Genomic DNA, 22,969 nt, shown 5'->3' with positions numbered 1-22,969 from the left:
AAAAATATATATATATACAGTGGGGCAAAAAAGTATTTAGTCAGCCACCAATTGTGCAAGTTCTCCCACTTAAAAAGATGAGAGAGGCCTGTAATTGTCATCATAGGTACACTTCAACTATGACAGACAAAATGAGAAAAATAAATCCAGAAAATCACATTGTAGGATTTTTAATGAATTTATTTGCAAATTATGGTGGAAAATAAGTATTTGGTCAATAACAAAAGTTTATCTCAATACTTTGTTATATACCCTTTGTTGGCAATGACAGAGGTCAAACGTTTTCTGTAAGTCTTCACAAGGTTTTCACACAGTTGCTGGTATTTTGGCCCATTCCTCCATGCAGATCTCCTCTAGAGCAGTGATGTTTTGGGGCTGTTGCTGGGCAACACAGACTTTCAACTCCCTCCAAAGATTTTCTATGGGGTTGAGATCTGGAGACTGGCTAGGCCACTCCAGGACCTTGAAATGCTTCGTACGAAGCCACTCCTTCATTGCCCGGGCGGTGTGTTTGGGATCATTGTCATGCTGAAAGACCCAGCCACGTTTCATCTTCAATGCCCTTGCTGATGGAAGGAGGGTTTCACTCAAAATCTCACGATACATGGCCCCATTCATTCTTTCCTTTACACGGATCAGTTGTCCTGGTCCCTTTGCAGAAAAACAGCCCCAAAGCATGATGTTTCCACCCCCATGCTTCACAGTAGGTATGGTGTTCTTTGGATGCAACTCAGCATTCTTTGTCCTCCAAACACAACGAGTTGAGTTTTTACCAAACAGTTATATTTTGGTTTCATCTGACCATATGACATTCTCCCAATCTTCTTCTGGATCATCCAAATGCTCTCTAGCAAACTTCAGACGGGTCTGGACATGTACTGGCTTAAGCAGGGGGACACATCTAGCACTGCAGGATTTGAATCCCTGGCGGCGTAGTGTGCTACTGATGGTAGGCTTTGTTACTTTGGTCCCACCTCTCTGTAGGTCATTCACTAGGTCCCCCCGTGTGGTTCTGGGATTTTTGCTCACCGTTCTTGTGATCGTTTTGACCCCACGGGGTGAGATCTTGCGTGGAGCCCCAGATCGAGGGAGATTATCAGTGGTCTTGTATGTCTTCCATTTCCTAATAATTGCTCCCACAGTTGATTTCTTCAAACCAAGCTGCTTACCTATTGCAGATTCAGTCTTCCCAGCCTGGTGCAGGTCTACAATTTTGTTTCTGGTGTCCTTTGAAAGCTCTTTGGTCTTGGCCATAGTGGAGTTTGGAGTGTGACTGTTTGAGGTTGTGGACAGGTGTCTTTCATACTGATAACAAGTTCAAACAGGTGCCATTAATACAGGTAACGAGTGGAGGACAGAGGAGCCTCTTAAAGAATAAGTCACAGGTATGTGAGAGCCAGAAATCTTGCTTGTTTGTAGGTGACCAAATACTTATTTTCCACCATAATTTGCAAATAAATTCATAAAAAATCCTACAATGTGATTTTCTGGATTTTCTTTTCTCATTTTGTCTGTCATAGTTGAAGTGTACCTATGATGAAAATTACAGGCCTCTCTCGTCTTTTTAATTGGGAGAACTTGCACAATTGGTGGCTGACTAAATACTTTTTTGCCCCACTATATATTGTCACGTGGTTAAAAACGCCATGGGACCACGCAGCCGTCATACCACTCAGGAAGGAGACGCGTTCTGTCTCCTAGAGATGAACGTACTTTGGTGTGAAATATGCAAATCAATCCCAGGACAACAACAAAGGACCTTGTGAAGATGCTGGAGGAAACAGGTACAAAAGTTTCTATATCCACAGTAAAACGAGTCCTATATCAACATTACCTGAAAGGCCGCTCAGCAAAGAAGAAGCCACTGCTCCAAAACCGCCATAAAAAAAGCCAGACTACAGTTCGCAACTGCACATGGGGACAAAGATCAAATTCTTTGGAGAAATGTCCTCTGGTCTGATGAAACAAAAATAAAACTGTTTGGCCATAATGACCATCGTTATGTTTGGAGGAAAAAGGGGGGGCTTGCAAGCCGAAGAACACCATCCCAACCGTGAAGCACGGGGGTGGCAGCATCTTGTTGTGGGGGTGCTTTCCTGTAGGAGGGACTGATGCACTTCACAAAATAAATGGCATCATGAGGATGGAAAATTAAGTGGATATATTGAAGCAACATCTCAAGACATCAGTCAGGAAGTTAAAGCTTGGTCACAGATGGGTCTTCCAAATGGACAATGTCCCCAAGCATACTTCCAAAGCTGTGGAAAAATTGCTTAAGGACAACAAAGTCAAGGTATTGAAGTGGCCATCACAAAGCCCTGACCTCAAACCTGTAGAAAATGTGTGGGCAGAACTGAAAAAGTGTGTGTGAGCAAGGAGGTCTGCGAACCTGACTCAGTTACACCAGCTCTGTCAGGAGGAATGGGCCAAATTTCACCCAACTTATTGTGGGAAGCTTGTGGAAGGCTACACGAAACGTTTGACCCAAGTTAAACAATTTAAAGGCAATGCTACCAAATACTAATTGAGTGTATGTAAACTTCTGACCCACTGGAAATGTGATGAAAGAAATAAAAGCTTAAGTAAATCATTCTCTCTACTATTATTCTGACATTTCACATTCTTAAAATAAAGTGGTGATCCTAACTGACCTAAAACAGGGAATTTTTCCTAAGATTAAATGTCACGAATTGTGAAAAACTGAGTTTAAATGTATTTGGCTAAGGTGTATGTAAACTTCCGACTTCAACTGTATGTTTTGACCATGACAGTTTACAATCTAAGGTAACACCAAGTAATTTAGTCTCCTCAACTTGTTCAACAGCCACACCATTATTTAGCAGATTCAGCTGAGCTCTAGAATTTAGGGAATGAGTTGTACCAAATACAATGCTCTTAGTTTTAGAGATGTTCAGGACCAGTTTATTACTGGCCACCCATTCCAAAACAGACTGCAACTCTTTGTTAATGGACACACACGCTTTGTTCAATGCCAGTGGCAGGTCATTAGTAAAAATAGAAAAGAGTACACCACACTTTACATGTTTGACATTAGAGAAGCTTCCATTAAAGAAAACCCTCAGTTTTATTAGGTAGGTTGAAAAGCCATAACACATACGTTTTCTCAACAACATGTTATGGTCAATAATATGAAAGGCTGCACTGAAATCTAACAGTACTAACAGCTCCCACAATCTTCTTCTTAAAAATGTATTTCAACCAATCATCAGTCATTTGTGTCAGTGCAGTACATGTTGAGTGCCCTTCTCTATAACCATGCTGAAAGTTTGTTGTTCATTTGTTTACAGAGAAATAGCATTGTATTTGGTCAAACACATATTTTTCCAAAAGTTTGCTAAGAGCTGGCAGCAAGCTAATAGGTCTACTACTCTTAGATCCAATAAAGGCCGCTTTACCACTCTTGGGTAGCGGAATGACTGGCTTTTCTCCAGGCCTGAGGACAAAGACTTTCCTCTAGACTCAGATTAAAGATATGACAGATAGGAGTGGCTATACAGCCAGCTACCATCCTCAATAGCTTTTCATCTAAGTTATCAATGCCAGGAGGTTTGTCATTATTGATTGATAACAACAATATCTCCACCTCTCCCACACTAACTTTGCAAAATTCAAACTTGCAATCCTTTTCTTTCATTATTTGTTTTCTTATGCATGAGTACAATGGCTCACTGTTAGTTGTTGGCATTTCTTGCTTAAGTTTGCCCACTTTGCCAATAAAGTAATCATTAAAATAATTTACATTAAATGGTTTTGTAATGAATAAGCCATCTGATTCGATGAAAGATGGAGTTGAATTTGTCTTTCCGCCAAAAATGTCATTTAAAGTAAACCAAAGTTTTTTTTCCCCCATCATTCTTTATATCATTGATCTTGGTTTCATAATACAGTTTCTCCTTCTTTTTGTTGAGTTTCGTCACATGATTTCTCAATTAGCAGTAAGTCAGATGTGCAGCCAGACTTATTAGCCACTCCAATTTGCCCCATCACTTTCAACAATACAGTTTTTCAATTCCTCATCAATCCATGGAGCCTTAACAGTTCGAACATTAATTTTTTTAACAGGTGGATGTTTATCAATAATTGGAATAAGCAATTTAATAAATTAATCAAGTGCAGCGTCTGGATGCTCCTAATTAATAACATCAGACCAACAGATATTTTTTACATCATCCACATAAGAGTCACACCAAAATATTTTGTATGATCTCATACACTATTTTAGGTTCAGGTTTTGGAACTTTGGCTTTCATGGATATAGCCACTATATTGTGATCACTGCATCCAATGGGTACGGATACAGCTTTAGAACAAAGTTCTACGGTATTAGTAAAAATGTGATCAATACATCTGGATGATCTTCTTCCTGTAGAGTTTTGTAAACACCCTGATATGTTGCTTAATAACCTGAACCAGATTACAGGCACTGGTTACAATGAGAAGCTTCCTCTTGAGTGGACAGCTTGATGAAAAACAGTCAATATTCATGTCCCCAAGAAAGTAGAACTCTCTGTTTACAACACACACACTATCAAGCATTTCACACATTTTATTTAGATACTGACTGTTAGCACTTGGTGGCCTATAGCAACACCCCAAAATAAAAGGCTTTATGTGCCAGGTGAACCTGCAACCACAACACTTCAATAACACTTGACATAAGACCTTATCTAAGCATTACAGGGATATGGCTCTGAATATATACAGCAACACCTCCCCCATACGCGTTCATGTCTCTTCTATAGATGCTATATCCTTGTATTGCTACTGCTGTGTCATTAAATTAATTACTGTGCATTCAGGAAGTATTCAGACCCCTTGACTTTTTCCACATTTAGTTACATTACAGCCATATTCTAAAATATATATATTTTTTAAATGACTCATCAATCTACACACAATACCCCATAATGACAAAGCAAAACAGGTTTTTAGATTTTTTTGGGAAATTAAATACTGAAATATCACATTTACATAAAGTATTCATACCCTTTATTCAGTGCTTTGCTGAAGCGCCATTGGCAGCGATTACAGCCTCGAGCCTTCTTGGGTATGACGCTACAAGCTTGGCACACCTGTATTTAGGGAGTTTCTCCCATTCTTCTCTCAAGCTCTGTCAGGTTGGATGGGGAGCATTGCTGCACAGCTATTTTCAGGTCTGTCCAGAGAGGTTTGATCGGTTTCAAGTCCGGGTTCTGGCTGGGCCACTCAAGGACGTTCAGAGACTTGTCCCGAATCCCGTCCTGGATTGTCTTGGCTGTGTGCTTAGGGTTGTTGTCCTGTTGGAAGGTGAACCTTCGCCCCAGTCTGAGGTCCTGAGCACTCTGGAGCACATTTTCATTAAGGATCTCTCTGTACATTGCTCCATTCATCTCTCCCTCAATCCTGACTAGTCCCACAGTCCCTGCCGCTGAAACACATCTCCACAGCATGATGTGGCCACCACCATGCTTCACCATAGGGATGGTGCCAGGTTTCCTCCAGACGTGAAGCTTGGCATTCAGGCCATAGAGCTCAATCTTGGTTTCATCAGATGTGAGAATCATGTTTCTCATGGTCTGAGAGTCCTTTAGGTGCCTTTTGGCAAACTCCAAGTGGGCTGTCATGTGCCTTTTACTGAAGAGTGGCTTCTGTCTGGCCACTCTATCACAAAGGCCTGATTGATGGAGTGCTGCAGAGATGGGTGTCCTTCTGGAAGGTTGTCCCATCTCCACAGAGATACTCTGGAGCTCTGTCAGAGTGACCATCGGGTTCTTGGTCACCACCCTGACCAAGGCCCTTCACCCCAGACAGCTCAGTTTGGCCGGGAGGCCGGCTCTAGGAAGCGTCTTGGTGGTTCCAAACTTCTTCCATTTAAAGAAGATGGAGGCCACTTTGTTCTTGGGGACCTTCAATGCTGCAGAAATGCTTTGGAACCCTTCCTCAGATCTGTGCCTCAACACAATCCTGTCGATTAAAAATTCCTTTGACCTCATGGCTTGGTCTTTGCTTTGACATGCACTGTCAACTGTGGGACCTTATGTAGACAGGTGTGTGCCTTTCCAAATCATGTCCAATCAATTGAATTTACCACAAGGGGACTCCAATCAAGTTGTAGAGGAATTTAGAATAAGGCTGTAAATAATAACTTCCAAATAACTTCACAGATATTCATTGTAAAGGGTTTAAACATTGTTTTTCCCATGCTTGTTCAATGAACAATAAACAATTAATGAACATGCACCTGTGGAATGGTCGTTGAAACACTAACAGCTTACAGACGGTAGGTAATTAAGGTCACAGTTATGAAAACTTAGGACACTAAAGAGGCCTTTCTACTGACTCTGAAACACACCAATAGAAAGATGCCCAGGGTTCCTGCTCATCTGCGTGAACGTGCCTTAGGGCATGCTGCAAGGAGGCATGAGGACTGCAGATGTGGCCAGGGCAATAAATTGCAATGTCTTTACTGTGAGACGCCTAAGACGGCGCTACAGGGAGACAGGACGGACAGCTGATCGTCTTCGCAGTGGCAAACCACGTGTAAAATCACCTGCACAGGATCGGTACATCCGAACATCACACCTGCGGGACAGGTACAGGATGGCAACAACAACTGCCCGAGTTACACCAGGAACACACAATCCCTCTATCAGTGCTCAGACTGTCCGCAATAGGTTGAGAGAGGCTGGACTGAGGGCTTGTAGGCCTGTTGAAAGGCAGGTCCTCACCAGACATCACCGGCAACAACGTTGCCTATGGGCACAAACCCACCGTCGCTGGACCAGACAGGACTGGCAAAAAGTGCTCTTCGCTGACGAGTCGCGGTTTTGTCTCACCAGGGGTGATGGTCGGATTCGCTTTTATCGTCAAAGGAATGAGCGTTACACCGAGGCCTGTACTCTGGAGCGGGATCGATTTGGAGGTGGAGGGCCCGTCATGGTCTGGGAGTCACAGCATCATCGGACTGAGCTTGTTGTCATTGCAGGCAATCTCAACGCTGTGCGTTACAGGGAAGACATCCTCCTCCCTCATGTGGTAGACTTCCTGCAGGCTCATCCTGACATGACACTCCAGCATGACAATGCCACCAGCCATACTGCTCGTTCTGTGCGTGATTTCCTGATTTCCTGTGTTCTGCCATGGCCAGCGAAGAGCCCGGATCTCAATCCCATTGAGCACGTCTGGGACCTGTTGGATCGGAGGGTAAGGGCTAGGGCCATTCCCACAGAAATGTCCGGGAACTTGCAGGTGCCTTGGTGGAAGAGTGCGGTAACATCTCACAGCAAGAACTGGAAAATCTGGTGCAGTCCATGAGGAGGAGATGCACTGCAGTACTTAATGTAGCTGGTGGCCACACGAGATACTGACTGTTACTTTTGATTTTGACCCCCCCTTTGTTCAGGAACACATTAATCAATTTCTGTTAGTCACATGTCTGTGGAACTTGTTCAGTTTATGTCTCAGTTGTTGAATCTTATGTTCAGTTTACTAAAAATAAACGCAGTTGACAGTAAGAGGACATTTCTTTTTTTGCTGAGTTTATATACATTAATCAGTTGGTGTGTGTAAGTGTGTGTGTGTGTGTGCTGCGGGTTTGAAACTACAAACCCATAGGCTTGGCTCTCTCATCCCTTCCAGGCTTTTGGGAGGGAGGGTGGACAATGAGCCTGTCATAGCGGATGTAAGCAATGTCCCCACACGCGCTGGCAGCTTTCATGGCTGGGATAAGTTCTTTCCTCTTCTGGCACACAGGTTCATGATTGTCCTCATTGAGGCAGATATACATTCCTCTCAAGTTCTTTGCTCTTTCCAGAAACGCTACCTTGTCCTTGAACCTCAGGAACTTGACCACTATCGGCATGGGCCTGCTTGTAGAACTATTTTTGTTTGATTAAAAGATCTTTCACTTGTGATAGAGAGACACCACTGTCTCTAACAGTACTCCCGCCGGCTTTGGTCTTTGTCATGGTAGCAAAGTAGGTTAACGCTCCTCCCAGTTTCAGACTGGGCAGGTTGCAGGGAAGATTGAAAACAACAACAAACAGCAGGGATCTAGACAACCACAAACCTGGGACAATCCGCAGTCCCAGCCACAATGGCTAATCGTGTAACGGGCTGCGTTCAAGCCCTCAAGAAATCCCTGCTAGCTTGATAGGCAACTAGCTAGCAGCTAGGCTAGCTGCTACGCCAAACAGCTCGTCAGACCCAGCTTTGCCCTGCAGGATCATTGGATAGATAGTAGCAGTCCCAGCAACTGATGCCAACCGCATTGTGAGATCCAAACTCACAAGGTAGCTAGTAACTAAACTTTTTCAATAGACTTTCAAAACAACAAACCGAGCTCTCCCTCATTCCACGTTCAACAGGAAGTGTTGAGAAAGAAAATCCCAATAACCTCCAACTTCTCATTGCCATTACCATCATTGGTCTTAGGTTACTACTCCTAATGGGGATGCACTGTTATCACAATGGTACAAATTATTTAAAGGGTCTGACTTTAAATGACATTCAGCTTATACAGGCTTCATAAAGCCTTCATAGGCACTAGATGTGTTAAATCATCTATGTCATGCTTTATAAAGGGTTCATAAATGTGGCATAATTGTGTGACAATCACCAATGTCAAATGTGACATAACCCACTATGTTGAATATGATATAAACATGTGCTTTATAAAGGGTGACGTTGTGTTGAAGGATGACATACGCTCTAAAGTGATGTCATATTACACCTAATGTCATTCCCAGACACTTCCGCCCAAATGCGCAGAAGGTCAGGTGGACCAACGCATCAAACCTGGCCTTCATTAATTAGGGTTAGGTTTAAAATCACATGTTAAGAAGATACATTGTGGAATTGGGAAGGATTGATCAATAATTATGACTTTTTGACTGTGTTAAGTAGTGACGATGACAAATACTTTACTCAGTAATGTCACTCCTGTAGAATTTTATGGTCACTCCCACTAAGTCCAACGTTGAATGGTTGATCTCCCAGGCTTATATGTGCTGTGTAGCCTGGGGACGACGTTACACCAAGAACCACTTACCTTGATGAAAGCCCCCAACCTAAATACATTGAAAGTGTCTTCTGCAACCAAGTTATATGTTCTTCAGAACACACAACAAAAACGAGCCATATTGTGCGGTGCTGGGCCCAGTCAGGTCTTTTATACATTCACCCACTACCCCGCTGAAAGATCAGCCACAAAATGCTGGCACCTTTGTAACAGCTTGCAATCAAGCCCTGTTCTCCAGCATGGAAACAGAACAGGAATATCTCAGGTTGGACTATTCCAAATCATCTTGGTTCTGTCACACACACAAGCTTCGCAGGTCCATCAACTCATTTAAATATCTGTCACACACTACAGTAACCTGTGGATCATGAGAGAACCTTCATAAATCAGCAGAACGTTAACCTATTTATTGACAAATTATGTAGTGCCCTGTAATACTTAGTTTGAAGTGAGACACCTTCGGTCAATCATAACACATACCCCGCACACTGACTCTGTACCGGTACCCCCTGTATATAGCCTTGCTACTGTTATTTACTGCTGCTCCTTAATTATTTTTTATTTTTTACTTATCTATTTTTTCTTAACACTTATTTTTCTTAAAACTGCATTGTTGGTTAAGGGCTTGTAAGTAAGCATTTCACTGTAAGGTCTACACCTGTTGTATTCGGCGCATGTGACGCATACAATTTGATTTGATTTGATTTAAAGACTATATTGCATGACGCTATACTTAATTTAAAGTCAGACCCCTTTGGTCATTTATAACACATACATAAATGCCTTATATCATATGACGCTGTACTTACTATAAAGTTAGACCCATTTGGTCATTTATAACACATACATAAACACAAATATATTAACACTTATTATTACAGCTAAAACAAATAAACATTAAAGACATGTTTAAACCATACATGTCCTTTTATTTGTACATTTTTAAAACAATACAAATACAAAGTCTGGCAATGCAATTACATTGAACTGCATCACAGGGCTGTGAATAGTGTACCTTGTCCCTGAGCTGGTGGACAAATGGGTTGGCTCTTCCCTCTCTTCCTCCTGGAGGTACTGTATGTTGATTCCAATCCTAAAAGTAACAACAAAGAAAGTTAGCAGGTCTGTTAGGAACTGCCTTTGTCACACTGTCTGGATAAGGGCATTTCTGTGCTGCGCCAGAAACTCTAAATGGGAATATGGGAAACTCCATTCAATTTGTATTATTATATTCCTCTTTCATTTACAAATCTCATGATGTGACTATGAGACATGCTGGGCGATTTGTATTTAAGCTGAGCCTGTTAGCTAGCTAAATTTCGGCTAGTTAGCAATTGTTGTGAAGTCATGGAAATTACTTGAAATAACGGCTGAGGTAGCTACAGTATGTAATCTAACTCAACACTTAGCATTAAAATTACATTAAATAAAGGTTAACTCACTTGTTTTGCCCCACTTGTGGCAGCACATCATGTGCGCCTGCCGCAATACGGAAAATCTAACCAAACAAAGTGTTTCTTAGATTTTTCCCAGACCTCAAAAGTCATCCCCTGATGTGGTTTATGCATTGTTGTGAAAATTGAGAAATCCGAAACCTGGAATAACAAAAGCTAGAAAACGGGAATTGTGGGAAAAAAACTGAAGTAGGTAAAAAATTCAAAACTGATTTTAAAAGGTCATACCAACGTGTTTTTCTGTGCATGACTGAACTTTAGAATGTGTGTATTGACTATGTACCCAAGAGGGGAAGAGGTTGGGCCATCCTAGAAATGTTTTAGTGAAATATAATATATACAATTTAGCAGATGCTTTTATTAAAAGTGGTGCTTATGCCACCCTTTATAAAGCACAGGTTTATGTCATATTTGACATAGTGGGTTATGTCACATTTGACATGGGTGGTTATGTCACACAGTTATGCCCTTAACCAACAGTTATAAAGCATGACACATGGTTAGAGATGATTTGTATCACATTTATGTAGTGTTTATGAAGGCTTTATGTAGCCTTTATAAGCTGCACGTAATTTAAAGCGGGACCATTTAAAGTCATTAAGCTGCTATATTAGTTGATATAGAATGGGAATATGTACCCAAATACATTTTCTTCCAAAATGCCATGCCCAAATGCAGTGGTGGGCCGTCAGGGCCTGCAAGGCCTTCTCTGCTGGCCTAAACATCATCAGAATATAATTTTTTTTTAAATATATTTTCCCACAAATATGTATTAAATTATTCCCCAGAGTAAGAGTTATACTCTTCATTTCATAGCTTTCCTCTTGGTTGCACTGCTTCCAGCCCCAGGTTGAGATTTGGAGGGCTGGTCTTTACGTTAGATCTTTTATCCCATCATATTCAGCCATCATGTGTTGCCAGGGGTCTAAAATCTGCCCTCAGGCCTTCAGAATCAACAGTGCGGGCGCTTGTAGCTTATAGTGAATGGAAATGAAAATTTAGTGTCAACCAATCAGCTTTAGAGTTGGCTATTGTACGCCTGCTGGCTGGCTCCAGTGTTACACAGGAGCCAGCTAGCAGGCGTAGTGCGTGCACGTCTTTTGATTGGATTACCAATATTGAGAGGCAGGTCCTATGGAGATCTAGGAAACTGAATTTGATAAACGAATTAATTCGCGTACTACTAAGCTGTTTTTTCAACCCACAATGGCGGAAGGAGGAGAAGATATCGATTTGGTCGAGGATATAATTATAACGCCATTCTCAAGACGAACTTTTCAAGAAAAGTTAGACATTGTAAGGAGAGGTCGCCCGACGCCACAAAGCCTGTCACAGGCGGGAAAGGGCTTCGTTCGCTCGCCACTTTCAAAGTTTCAACTACGAGCGCTGTCAATGGCTCACAGGCTCCTTGGCTCCGAGAAGCACTGCAAACTGTACTGCTGGGAATGCCTATTATTTGCAAGTGATCGATTTGGTGTTTGGAGCCACACTGGCTTTGCAAACTTGAGTTGTCTAACCAAGGCAGCAACGAGACACCAAAGTACGGCTGGGCACTAACAAGCAATGGTGCTTTTGAAAACTTTTGGGGACATCGGAGTGGATCTACAGCTCAAAGAACAAGCGCGCAGGGCAACGGAGCTGCACAATGAAAAGGTGAAGGGAAATATTGAAAAGACTCATTGATTGTGTCATGTTTTTGGGTAAACACTGTTTACCCAAAAATGTCAATTTGTCAATTTCAAGGTGACGCAACGCCTGGTTATACTGCGTTTCTGTCTAAATGTATAGTGTCTAGAGCCATGGCATCATAATGAGGTGGATTAATTCGGGTGGGACTGTGTAGTACCTCACTGAAGGCCCAGGCCCCAGGCCCACGGCACGCCACTGCCCAAATGCCACCTCAATTTAAGAACGACCCACTTGAGAAAAAACATATTTCTATAAAAAGGTATTACATTAGTGCACACTCTTTCTCTCGCTTTCCCTATTTCTCGCACACACATTATAATTTTTTTAAACATTTGAGTAATTTAGGCAACGCTCTTATGCAGAGTGACTTAGTGAGTGCACAAATTTTACAAACTTAGTGAGTGCACAGTAGTGAGTGCACAAATTTCCGTACTGGGCAAAATCCTCTTACTTCTATGTAGAACCAGCAGAAAGGGCTAAGATAATGTGTTGGAGCTGTACACTGCGTCTGGCCCATTCTCTTCACTCAAACTGCCTTTGATTGTGATTCTGAAAAGATTTCCTGATAGAAGTCAATCATAATGGAATGCGGTCTAAATGAAAAAGTAAAGGAAGTACACAGTATCGTCTGTGTCAGTGAAAGGTGGGGGAAAAAACAATATTGACAGGCTCTGTTGTTTTATCCGTAACTATGTAATTACCAGTGATGTAAACTACTATAAAGTACTACTTAAGTAGTTTTGGGGGGTATCTGTACTTTACTATTGATATTTTTGACAACTTTTACTTCACTACACTCGTAAAGAAAATGATGTACTTTTTACTCCATACATTTTCCGTGACATGCAAAAGTACTTGTTACATTTTGAATGCTTAGCAGGACAGAAAATGGTCCAATTCGCACACTTATCAAGAGAACATCCCTGGTCATCCCTACTGCCTCTGATCTGACAGACTTACTAAACACAAATGCTTTGTTTTTAAATGATGTCGGAGTGTTGGAGTGTGACCCTGGCTATCCGTAAGTAAATTTAGAAAACAAGAAAATTGTGCCGTCTGGTTTGCTTAATATAAGGAATTTTAAATTCTTCATACTTTTTTGGTGGAATTTTGACATTTATTTCATCTGTAACCTAATAAACTGTATGCGTTCACGATGAGTCGTAGTGGGAAGACCACACAACATGTCATTGCATGACTCCAACTTTATTTCCATATGATAGCTATTATATCAACATTTGCGCATAAAAGCGTTTCCACCATTTTGATACTTAAGTATATTTAAAACTAAATACTTTTAGACTTTTACTCAAGTTGTATTTTACTGGGTGACTTTCACATGAGTCATTTTCTATTAAGTATCTTTACTTTTACTGAAGTATTAGAATGTAGTACTTTTTCCACCACTGGTCATTACAGTGTATCTCTGATGGTTGAATTTTTCTCTCTATCACCACAGATTTGGTATATTTAAGCAATAAGGCATGGGGGTGTGGTATATGGCCAATATATCATGGGTAAGGGCTGTTCGTAAGCACGATGCAACAAGGAGTGCCTGGATACAGCCCTTAGCCGTGGTATATTGGCCATACAGTATACCACAAAACCAAGAGGTGCCTTATTGCTTTTATAAACTGGATAGCAACATACAGTAATTAGAACAGTACAAATAAATGTTTTGTTATACCTGCGATATACCACGGCTTTCAACCAATCAGCATTCAGGGCTCGAACCACCCAGTTTATAAAATTGGTTGATGCATGTAACATCTGAGCAGGATAACACGTTATGTAACATCTGAGCAGGATAACGCATTATCATTAGCTAACGCCCTGTAGGGTGAGCTGATTGGAGGACACACGGATGCAGCGATTGGTTTGTGGACAGGTCAATCATGATAGCTGTAAGGGCCCTTTTAACAGCTCCACCACACTAACAGACATCTTCTAACCTTTCTTTTAGGTCCGGGAGTGTGCAGCACCACTGGAATGAGATCTATTACTTTGTTGATCACCTGGCTCATAAATTCATAAGGTACAGTATTGCCTGGATTGTTACCCAGATACCACTACAAGTACCAGAGAGCCCAATTAATGTATACTGGCCAGTAAGGATGTATCAATTCCAGTAAGGATATAAACAGACATGTTTTGCACAAAGTATTTGGACAAGACTGCAACATACATAAAGAGATTATGTCTGTCTGTCAACTGTGGAAATACCCTCCCATCTACATGTAACTGGCAAAATAAAGGAAATACCAACACAAAGTGTCTTTATAGGGCTTTGGGCCATAACAAGCCAGAACAGCTTCATTGCACCTTGACATAGATTCTACAAGTGTCTGGAACTCTATTGGAGAAACTCCATCATTTGGTGTTTTGTTGACGGTGGTGGAAAACGCTGTCTTAGGCGCCATTCCAGAATCTCCCATAAGCTTTTAATTGGGTTGTGATCTAGTGACAGACGGCCATAGCATATGGTTTACATTATTTTCAAGCTCATCAAACCTGTCAGTGACCCCTCGTGCCCTGTGGATGGGGGCATAGCCATTGTATCCAAAATAATGACCTGCCCAGCATTTTTATACATGACCCTAAGCATGATGGGATGTTCATTACTTAATTAACTCAGGAACCACAACTGTGTGGAAGCACCTGCTTTCAATATACGTTGCGTCCCTTATTTACTCAAGTATTTCCTGTATCTCTTTCTCTCTAGCCCTCAGCTGCGGATGTCCTTCATTGTATTTTCTACAGAGGGACGGATCCTGATGAAACTAACAGAAGACAGGCAAGACATAATCCCCTCATAATACAACACTTTTAATGATCTGCCCATTTCACTCATTGGTTAATCGTTTTGTGGATGGTACTGTGTGTCAATCTTTCTATTACGGGGGTACTGCCCACATGATACACTGACGATACCAATGGTATATTGTGGTTGTGTGTGAGCAGGGAGCAGATTCGGGCAGGCCTGGAAGAGCTCCGCATGGTGCATCCTGGGGGAGACACGTTTATGCACAAAGGGTTCCAAAGGGTGAGTAATGGATTGGAGACCAGTAGCTGAAGGTAACTGGGCAACAGCTAGACATCCTTCTGCAAAAATTACAAAAGTATATTTTTATTTTCACATAACCTTCTTATCTATCTATGGGTAAAAGCAGAAGACAAATTGCTGTCTCATATTGATCAATAAAGTATCCTTCTAAACATTCTGCTTCTTCTATCTGCTCCTCCAGGCCAGTGAACAAATCTACTATGCTGGTGACAGTGAGTAGATTATTCTTGTTTTTTTGCACTTGGAATAAATAATTTGGGTAGAACTCTGGCTCTCTTTATGTCATAAGCAGACACAAAACAGTACAAATAAAACCCATTGAACCCAATTTATGGTATCAGAGGTAATAGAATGAATTATCCAATTATTATCTTCACCTTCAGAGACAGATAGACAGTACAGTCTGTGTTCTGAGGAGATGTATTTTGTTCTGCTCTATTGTCTTGTAAGCCATTTGTCCTGGTCCATCAGGTTTCCGTACGGCCAGTGTCATCATTGCCTTGACAGATGGCGAACTGAGGGAGAATCAGTTTGATCTGGCAGAGAGAGAGGTGAGATAAATATTGGTTTTGGACCTACAGTAATAGATGATCTATTGGCAATATCTACTGTATCTCTACACTCACAGAGTGAGGAGAGTGCTAATAGCTAACCACATTCCACAGGATATTCCAGTCCTGGAAGAGCGGGTTCTCAGTACTCTGCTGCCTGTCATATTCTGCAATTATCATTATTAGAAATGCTGTTTCTGATAATACACTATATATACAAAAGTATGTGGACACCCCTTCAAATTACTGGATTCGGCTATTTCAGCCACACTCATTACTGACATGTGTATTTAATCGGGGACACAGCCATGCAATCTCCATAGGGAAAAATTGGCAGTAGAATGGCCTTACTGAAGAGCTCAGTGACTTTCAACGTGGCACTGTCAAAGGATTCCACCTTTCCAACAAGTCAGTTCATAACATTTCTGCCCTGCTAGAGCTGCCCCGGTCAACTGTAAGTGCTGTTATTGTGAAGTAGAAATGTCTAAGATCAACAACGGCTAAGCTGCAAAGTGGTAGGCCACACAAGCTCACAGAACGGGACCGCAGAGTGCTGAAGCGCATAGCATGTAAAACTAGTTTGTCCTCGGTTGCAAAACTCACTACAGAGTTCCAAACTGCCTCTGGAAGCAACGTTTTTACAAAACCTGTTCGTCGGGAGCTTCATGAAATGGGTTTCCATGCCCGAATAGCCGCACACAAGCCTAAGATCACCATGCGCAATGCCAAGCATCGGCTGGAGTGGTGTAAAGCTTGCCGCCATTGGACTCTGGAGCAGTGGAAATGCTTTCTCTGGAGTGAAGAATAACGCTTCCCCATCCGGCAGTCCGACGGACGAATCTGGGTTTGGCGGATGCCAGGAGAATGCTACTTGCCCAATGCATACAGTAGTGCCAACTGTAAAGTTTGATGGAGGAGGAATAATGGTCTGGGACCGTTTTCATGGTTCGGGATAGGCCCCTTAGGTCCAGTGAAGGGAAATCTTAACGCAACAGCATACAATTACATTCTAGACAATTCTGTGCTTTCCAACCTCGTGGCAACAGTTTGGGGAAGGCTCTTTCCTGTTTCAGCATAACAATGCCCCTGTGCACAAAGAGAGGTCCATACAGAAATGGTTTGTCGAGATCGGTGTGGAAGAACTTGACTGGCCTGCACAGAGCCCTGACCTCAACCCCATCGAACACCTTTAAGATGAATTGGAATGCCGACTGCAAGCCAGGCCTAATCGCCCAACATCAGTGCCCGACATCACTAATACTCTTGTGACTGAATGGAAGCAAGTCCCTGCAGCAATGTTCCAACATGTAGTAGAAAGCCTTCCCAAAAGAGTGGAGGCTGTTACAGCAGCAAAGGAGAGACCAACTCCATATTAATGCCCATGATTTTGGAATGAGATGTTATACGAGCAGGTGTCTACATACTTTTGGTTATGTAGAATATCTTCCTGCAGCTGGTTACATCAGTAATTCAAGTTAGTGAAATGGAAAAGAGCCTAAACTCAAGCCTTTCAATAACTGGATGTTTCCATCAGTCTATACATTGGCTGATGCTAATTTTGTGCAGAACTTCCTAGACTTGAGAAGTTTACTTAAACTCACCAAGACCCAAGAAGTCATCATGGGCTGTGGAAGATCACCCAAAGCACTTTAACTACATATGAGTACACCGAGGTTTTTCGAATTTCAACAAACAAAAACCTTTTTTTTCTTTTTAGGAACTCAGTCGGGGTCTCAACTTACTGTTGAGAGTTAGAGTAGTAGAATACACAAGGTGACATTTCGAAACATAGTTGTCACTCACTAGCTAGGTTTCCATTCAATTGGCATAAAAACAATCTGAGCATGTCACCAGATGTATTTCCATCAAATTGACTTGTTGCAGATAAAACGCTGTGCGTGATGACGTAATGTGCATAAAATACCTTTTGCCATTAAATTCCCATGCACCGAATAAAAAATACAAGTTAAATGGGTTTCCATCGCACTTTCAACTCTACCGATGTTTTTTTCACAAAAATGTAGTGTTATATAGTGAGCGTGCACACTCTGGTATTGGCACATGCACTCTAGCCAACAGCACTAGCTGTACACTGTTGGCTAAAGCACAATTATAGTCTACAATATGAGATTATTATTAGGGACAAAAGAGCGAGATTATTTTTATTTGTCAAATGTCAGCCACGTATTGATTATCATGTCACCAGAATAAGACCCTCGATATTTATTGGAAAAGAGCATCAAGCTCATACCTTGCATTTTCACCACCATCATCATTTATTTCATCTGTAACCTAATAAACTGTATGCGTTCACGATGAGTCGTAGTGGGAAGACCACACAACATGTCATTGCATGACTCCAACTTTATTTCCATATGATAGCTATTATAACAACATTTGCGCATAAAAGCGTTTCCACCAACATTTTCCCCATAATAGATTTTACCGACACAGAAAGATCCCACCTTGTCTAGCGTATTTTGTTTTGTCGACATTTGAAAAGTTTACAGAAAAATGTAGTGTTTCCATCAGGCCTGTAATGACATTTTTTATCTGACATGTACTTTACACACATAAAAAGGTTGGATGGAAACCTTGTTACTGACAGTCACTCAATTAGCCCATGTCAGTAAATCAAATACATTGGTACATTTGTCTAGTTAGTCTAGCCAGCTATCTGGCCAGCTACCAGCTATATAAAATACTTATTCTGCTAACAGATCCCTCTGTATTTATTACATTATAGTTTTTAATCCTGGTGTTGAGATAATGTGTAGAGGCTAATTGTATAGATAATAGGCCATGTGTTTGTAGATCGACTGAGGTGACAACCTACAGCAGCCAAGGTGATAATGGCTGGAGTCATTTTTGCTTGTTTTTGCTGTTCTCCAAATAGCATTGTATAGTTTTTAAACTGTATATAAATTCAGTAAATGAGTCCCACCTTTCTTAAAATTCACCCTGTCCGGGGACCTCACTAAAACTCAGACTCTGGTTATGGTCATGAAAGCACAAGATTTAACCAAAGCAATCGATCGAGTGGACTGCTACAAAAATGCCTGCACCATTATAGACAGCAAACTCTGCTTTGGAGAAAACTTGGATATCTTTGTCTCCATGTGTCAGTCATGACTCAAGACTAAATACCTGCACAAACTGAGATGGCTGGAGAAAAGCCCCAAATCTGTCGTGCATGCCTTCCATAGATGCTTCATAGAATCAATGCTCATCCTTTATGGAGACACCTTTATACATTGTGTTGTATTGGTTTTCTATATATCTAACACCAGACATGAAGTTCCCTCTACTTTGGTCAATATAGAGTTATGAAATAACTTTCATGTCTATTTGTGTGACCCTTTTGAAAACTAGGCCAGCCGATCGCGTCAACTGGGCGCCTCAGTCTACTGCGTGGGAGTAAAAGACTTCAATGAAACCCAGGTGAGCAACGTTCACATGTCTATTTTGTGAGCAGGGGATTATTATTGTTATTACACTGTTATTGAATTAGAACTCTCCTCACTCCCTAGCTTTGGACAATAGCCGACAGTAAGGACCATGTCTTCCCTGTGAATGATGGCTTTGAGGCACTGCAAGGAGTCATTGATTCAGTAAGGGCAATGTTGTTGTGGTTGGTAGAATGATGCAAATACCTGTTCACTATTGTAAGGTATGTTTTCAACACTGTTGAAAGTATACCATGGTATAAGGTTGACATACTTTCAACAGCTCTAACTCTTTTGTGTTTTTTTGTCATATCCAATTACGATCTTGTCTCATCGCTGCAACTCCCCAACGATCTCGGGAGAGGCGAAGGTCGAGTCATGCGTCCTCCGAAGCATGACCCGCCAAACCGCGCTCCTTAACACCCACCCCGCATAACCCGGAATCCACTGTTCAACTGACAACCGAGGTCAGCCTGCAGGCACCCGGCCCGCCACAAGGAGTCACTAAAGCGCGATGAGCCAAGTAAAGGCCCCAAGTCAAACTCTCCCCTAACCCGGACGACGCTGGGCCAATTGTGCGCCGCCCTATGGGACTCACGGTCACGGCCGGTTGTGACACAGCCTGGGATCGAACCCGGGTCTGTAGTGACGCCTCAAGCACTGCGATGCAGGGCCTTAGACCGCTGCGCCACTCAGGAGGCCTCAACAGCTCTATCTCTAACAGATTTACGTTTCCAGTAATGCTGCTTCCCGCCTTCACCATTAACCATCGCCTTCTCCCTCTCGTCCTCTCCCTCTCCCTGTTTCTCTCTCTCTTGCTCTTCTCCCTTCACTCAGATCCTGAAGAGATCATGCATCGAGATCTTGGCAGCAGAGCCCTCTAGTATCTGTGCAGGAGGTGAGTGGTGTATTAGCTCCTCTGTTGGAGTTCCAGAATAACCCATTTTAAACATAGACTAACCTTGTATAAAATATGTTGAATTTGTACCTTGGAAACAACATCAGATCTTCAACGTAATATTCTTGATAAGAAAAAAACTATAGGCTGGGCAGCACCTCCTACTGGAGAGTTGATTTGGAAAGCATTCCGACCCCTTGACTTATTCCACTTTGTTACGTTACAGCCTTATTCTAAAATGGATTTAAAAAATCTACTACCGTTCAAAAGTTTGGGGTCACTTAGAAAAGTTCTTGTTTTTTAAAGAAAAGCACACCTTTTGTCCATTAAAATAACATCCAATTGATCAGAATTACAGTGTAGACATTGTTAATGTTGTAAATTACTTTGTAGCTGGAAACGGCTGATTTTTATGGAATATCTACATAGGCGTACAGAGGCCCATTATCAGCAACCATTACTCTTGTGTTCCAATGGCACATTCTGTTAGCTAATCCAAGTTTATCATTTAAAAACAGATAATTGATCATTAGAAAACCATTTGGCACTTATGTTAGCACAGCTGAAAACTGTTGGGCTGATTAAAGAAGCAATACAACTGGCCTCCTTTACACTAGGTGAGTATTAGGAGCATCACCGTTTGTGGGTTCGATTACAGGCTCAAAATAGCCAGAAACAAAAAACATTCTTCTGAAACTCGTCAGTCTAATCTTGTTCTGAGAAATGAAGTCTATTCCATGCAAGAAGTTGCCAAGAACCTGAAGTTCTCGTACAACGCTGTTTACTACTCCCTTCACAGAACAGCACAAACTGGCTCTAACCAGAATAGAAAGATGAGTGGGAGGCTCCGGTGCACAACTGAGCAAGAGGACAAGTACATTAACGGGACAACGACCCTAAGCACACAGCCAAGACAATGTAGGAATGGCTTCGGGACAAGTCTCTGAATGTCCTTGAGTGGCCCAGCCAGAGAACGGACTTGAACCCGATCGAACATCTCTGGAGAGACCTGAAAATATCTGTGCAGTGACACTCGCCATCCAACCTGACAGAGCTTGAGAGGATCTGCAGAGAAGAATGTGAGAAACTCCCCAAATACAGGTGTGCCACGCTTGTAGCTTCATACCCAATAAGACCTTGGCGCCGGAGAAGATGGCTGATAATCAACAGTTCTATTTTGTACATTTTTTCACATTGTTTGTCACTTATTTTGTACATAATGCTGCTGCTACCGTCTCTTCTGGAAATCAGAACAGTGATTACTCACCTTGAACTGGACGAAGAATTTCTCTTTAATGAGTCGGACGAGAGGGATTTACTCCAGACACCCGAACAGGCCCTCATCCCTGTCATTCACAGGAGAAACAGACGGAAAAGATATCGCGGAAGGAGATCGGGTGCCTTGTGAGGATCCGCTGACGAGTGGCTAATCTGCTGTTGCCATCCCTACTATTGGCCAACGTACAGTCGCTGGATAATAAATTGGACAAACTAAAAGCACGTATATCCTACCAACGGGACAGTAAAAACCGTAATATCTTATGTTTCACCGAGTCGTGGTTGAACGACGACATGAATAACATACAGCTGGCGGGTTATACACTCTATCGGCAGGATAGAACAGCAGCCTCTGGTAAGACAAGGGGAGGCAGTCTATGCATATTTGTAAACAACAGCTGGTACACAATATCTAAGGAAGTCTCAAGGTTTTGCTCACCTGAGGTAGAGTATTTCATGATATGCTGTAGACCACAGGTGTCAAACTCATTCCACGGGGGGCCGAGTGTCTGCGGGTTTTCGCTCCTCCCTTGTACTTGATTGATGAATTAACATCACTAATTAGTTAGGAACTCCCCACACCTGGTTGTCTAGGGCTTTATTGAAAGGAAAAACCAAAAACCTGCAGACACTAGGCCCTCCGTGGAATGAGTTTGACACCCCTGCTGTAGACCATACTTTCTACATAGAGAGTTTTCATCTGTATTTTTCATAGCTGTCTATATACCACCACAGACTGATACTGACACGAAGACCGCTCTCAGTGAGCTGTATACCGCCATCAGCAAACAGGAAAACGCTCCTCCAGAGGCGGCGCTCATAGTGGCTTGGGACTTTAATGCAGGGAAACTTAAATCCGTTTTACCAAATTTCTACCAGCATGTTAAATGTGCAACAAGAGGGAAAAAGACTCTAGACCACCTTTACTCCACACACAGAGATCCATACAAAGCTCTCCCTCACCCTCCATTTGGCAAATCTAACCATAATTCTATCCTCCTGATTCCTGTTTACAAGCAAAAATTAAAGCAGGAAGCACAAGTGACTAGGGCAATAAAAAAGTGGTCAGATGAAGCAGATGCTAAGCTGCAGGTCTGTTTTGCTAGCACAGACTGGAATATGTTCCGGGATTCTTCCAATGGCATTGAAGAGTACACCACATCAGTCACTGGCTTCATCAATAAGTGCACCGATGACTCCGTCCCCACAGTGACTGTACGTACAGTGGGGCAAAAAGGTATTTAGTCAGCCACCAATTGTGCAAGTTCTCCCACTTAAAAAGATGACAGAGGCCTGTAATTTTCATCATAGGTACACTTCAACTATGACAGACAAAATGAGAAAAGAAATTCCAGAAAATCACATTGTAGGATTTTTAATGAATTTATTTGCAAATTATGGTGGAAAATAAGTATTTGGTCACCTACAAACAAGCAAGATTTCTGGCTCTCACAGACCTGTAACTTCTTCTTCAAGAGGCTCCTCTGTCCTCCACTCGTTACCTGAATTAATGGCACCTGTTTGAACTTGTTATCAGTATAAAAGACACCTGTCCACAACCTCAAACAGT

General features: G+C 42.0%; 1 protein-coding gene across 1 annotated transcript in view; it reads left to right on the top strand.

Moving 5' to 3' along the window:
• LOC120043152 (anthrax toxin receptor 1-like) overlaps window positions 1-22,969 on the top strand; it is a 47,164-nt gene that overhangs the window by 3,161 nt on the left and 21,034 nt on the right. Inside the window, exons 2-9 of the mRNA XM_038987849.1 lie at window positions 14,126-14,197; window positions 14,885-14,956; window positions 15,124-15,205; window positions 15,408-15,438; window positions 15,698-15,777; window positions 19,150-19,218; window positions 19,308-19,388; window positions 20,061-20,121. Of these exons, the coding sequence (XP_038843777.1) occupies window positions 14,126-14,197; window positions 14,885-14,956; window positions 15,124-15,205; window positions 15,408-15,438; window positions 15,698-15,777; window positions 19,150-19,218; window positions 19,308-19,388; window positions 20,061-20,121 (548 nt within the window). The remainder of the gene's footprint in view (window positions 1-14,125; window positions 14,198-14,884; window positions 14,957-15,123; window positions 15,206-15,407; window positions 15,439-15,697; window positions 15,778-19,149; window positions 19,219-19,307; window positions 19,389-20,060; window positions 20,122-22,969) is intronic.

This window comes from Salvelinus namaycush, chromosome 3, assembly GCF_016432855.1.
Source record: "Salvelinus namaycush isolate Seneca chromosome 3, SaNama_1.0, whole genome shotgun sequence".
Classification (NCBI taxonomy): domain Eukaryota; kingdom Metazoa; phylum Chordata; class Actinopteri; order Salmoniformes; family Salmonidae; genus Salvelinus; species Salvelinus namaycush.
The sequence above is the reverse complement of the archived record's forward strand: the minus strand, read 5'-3'. Positions and strand labels throughout refer to the sequence as shown.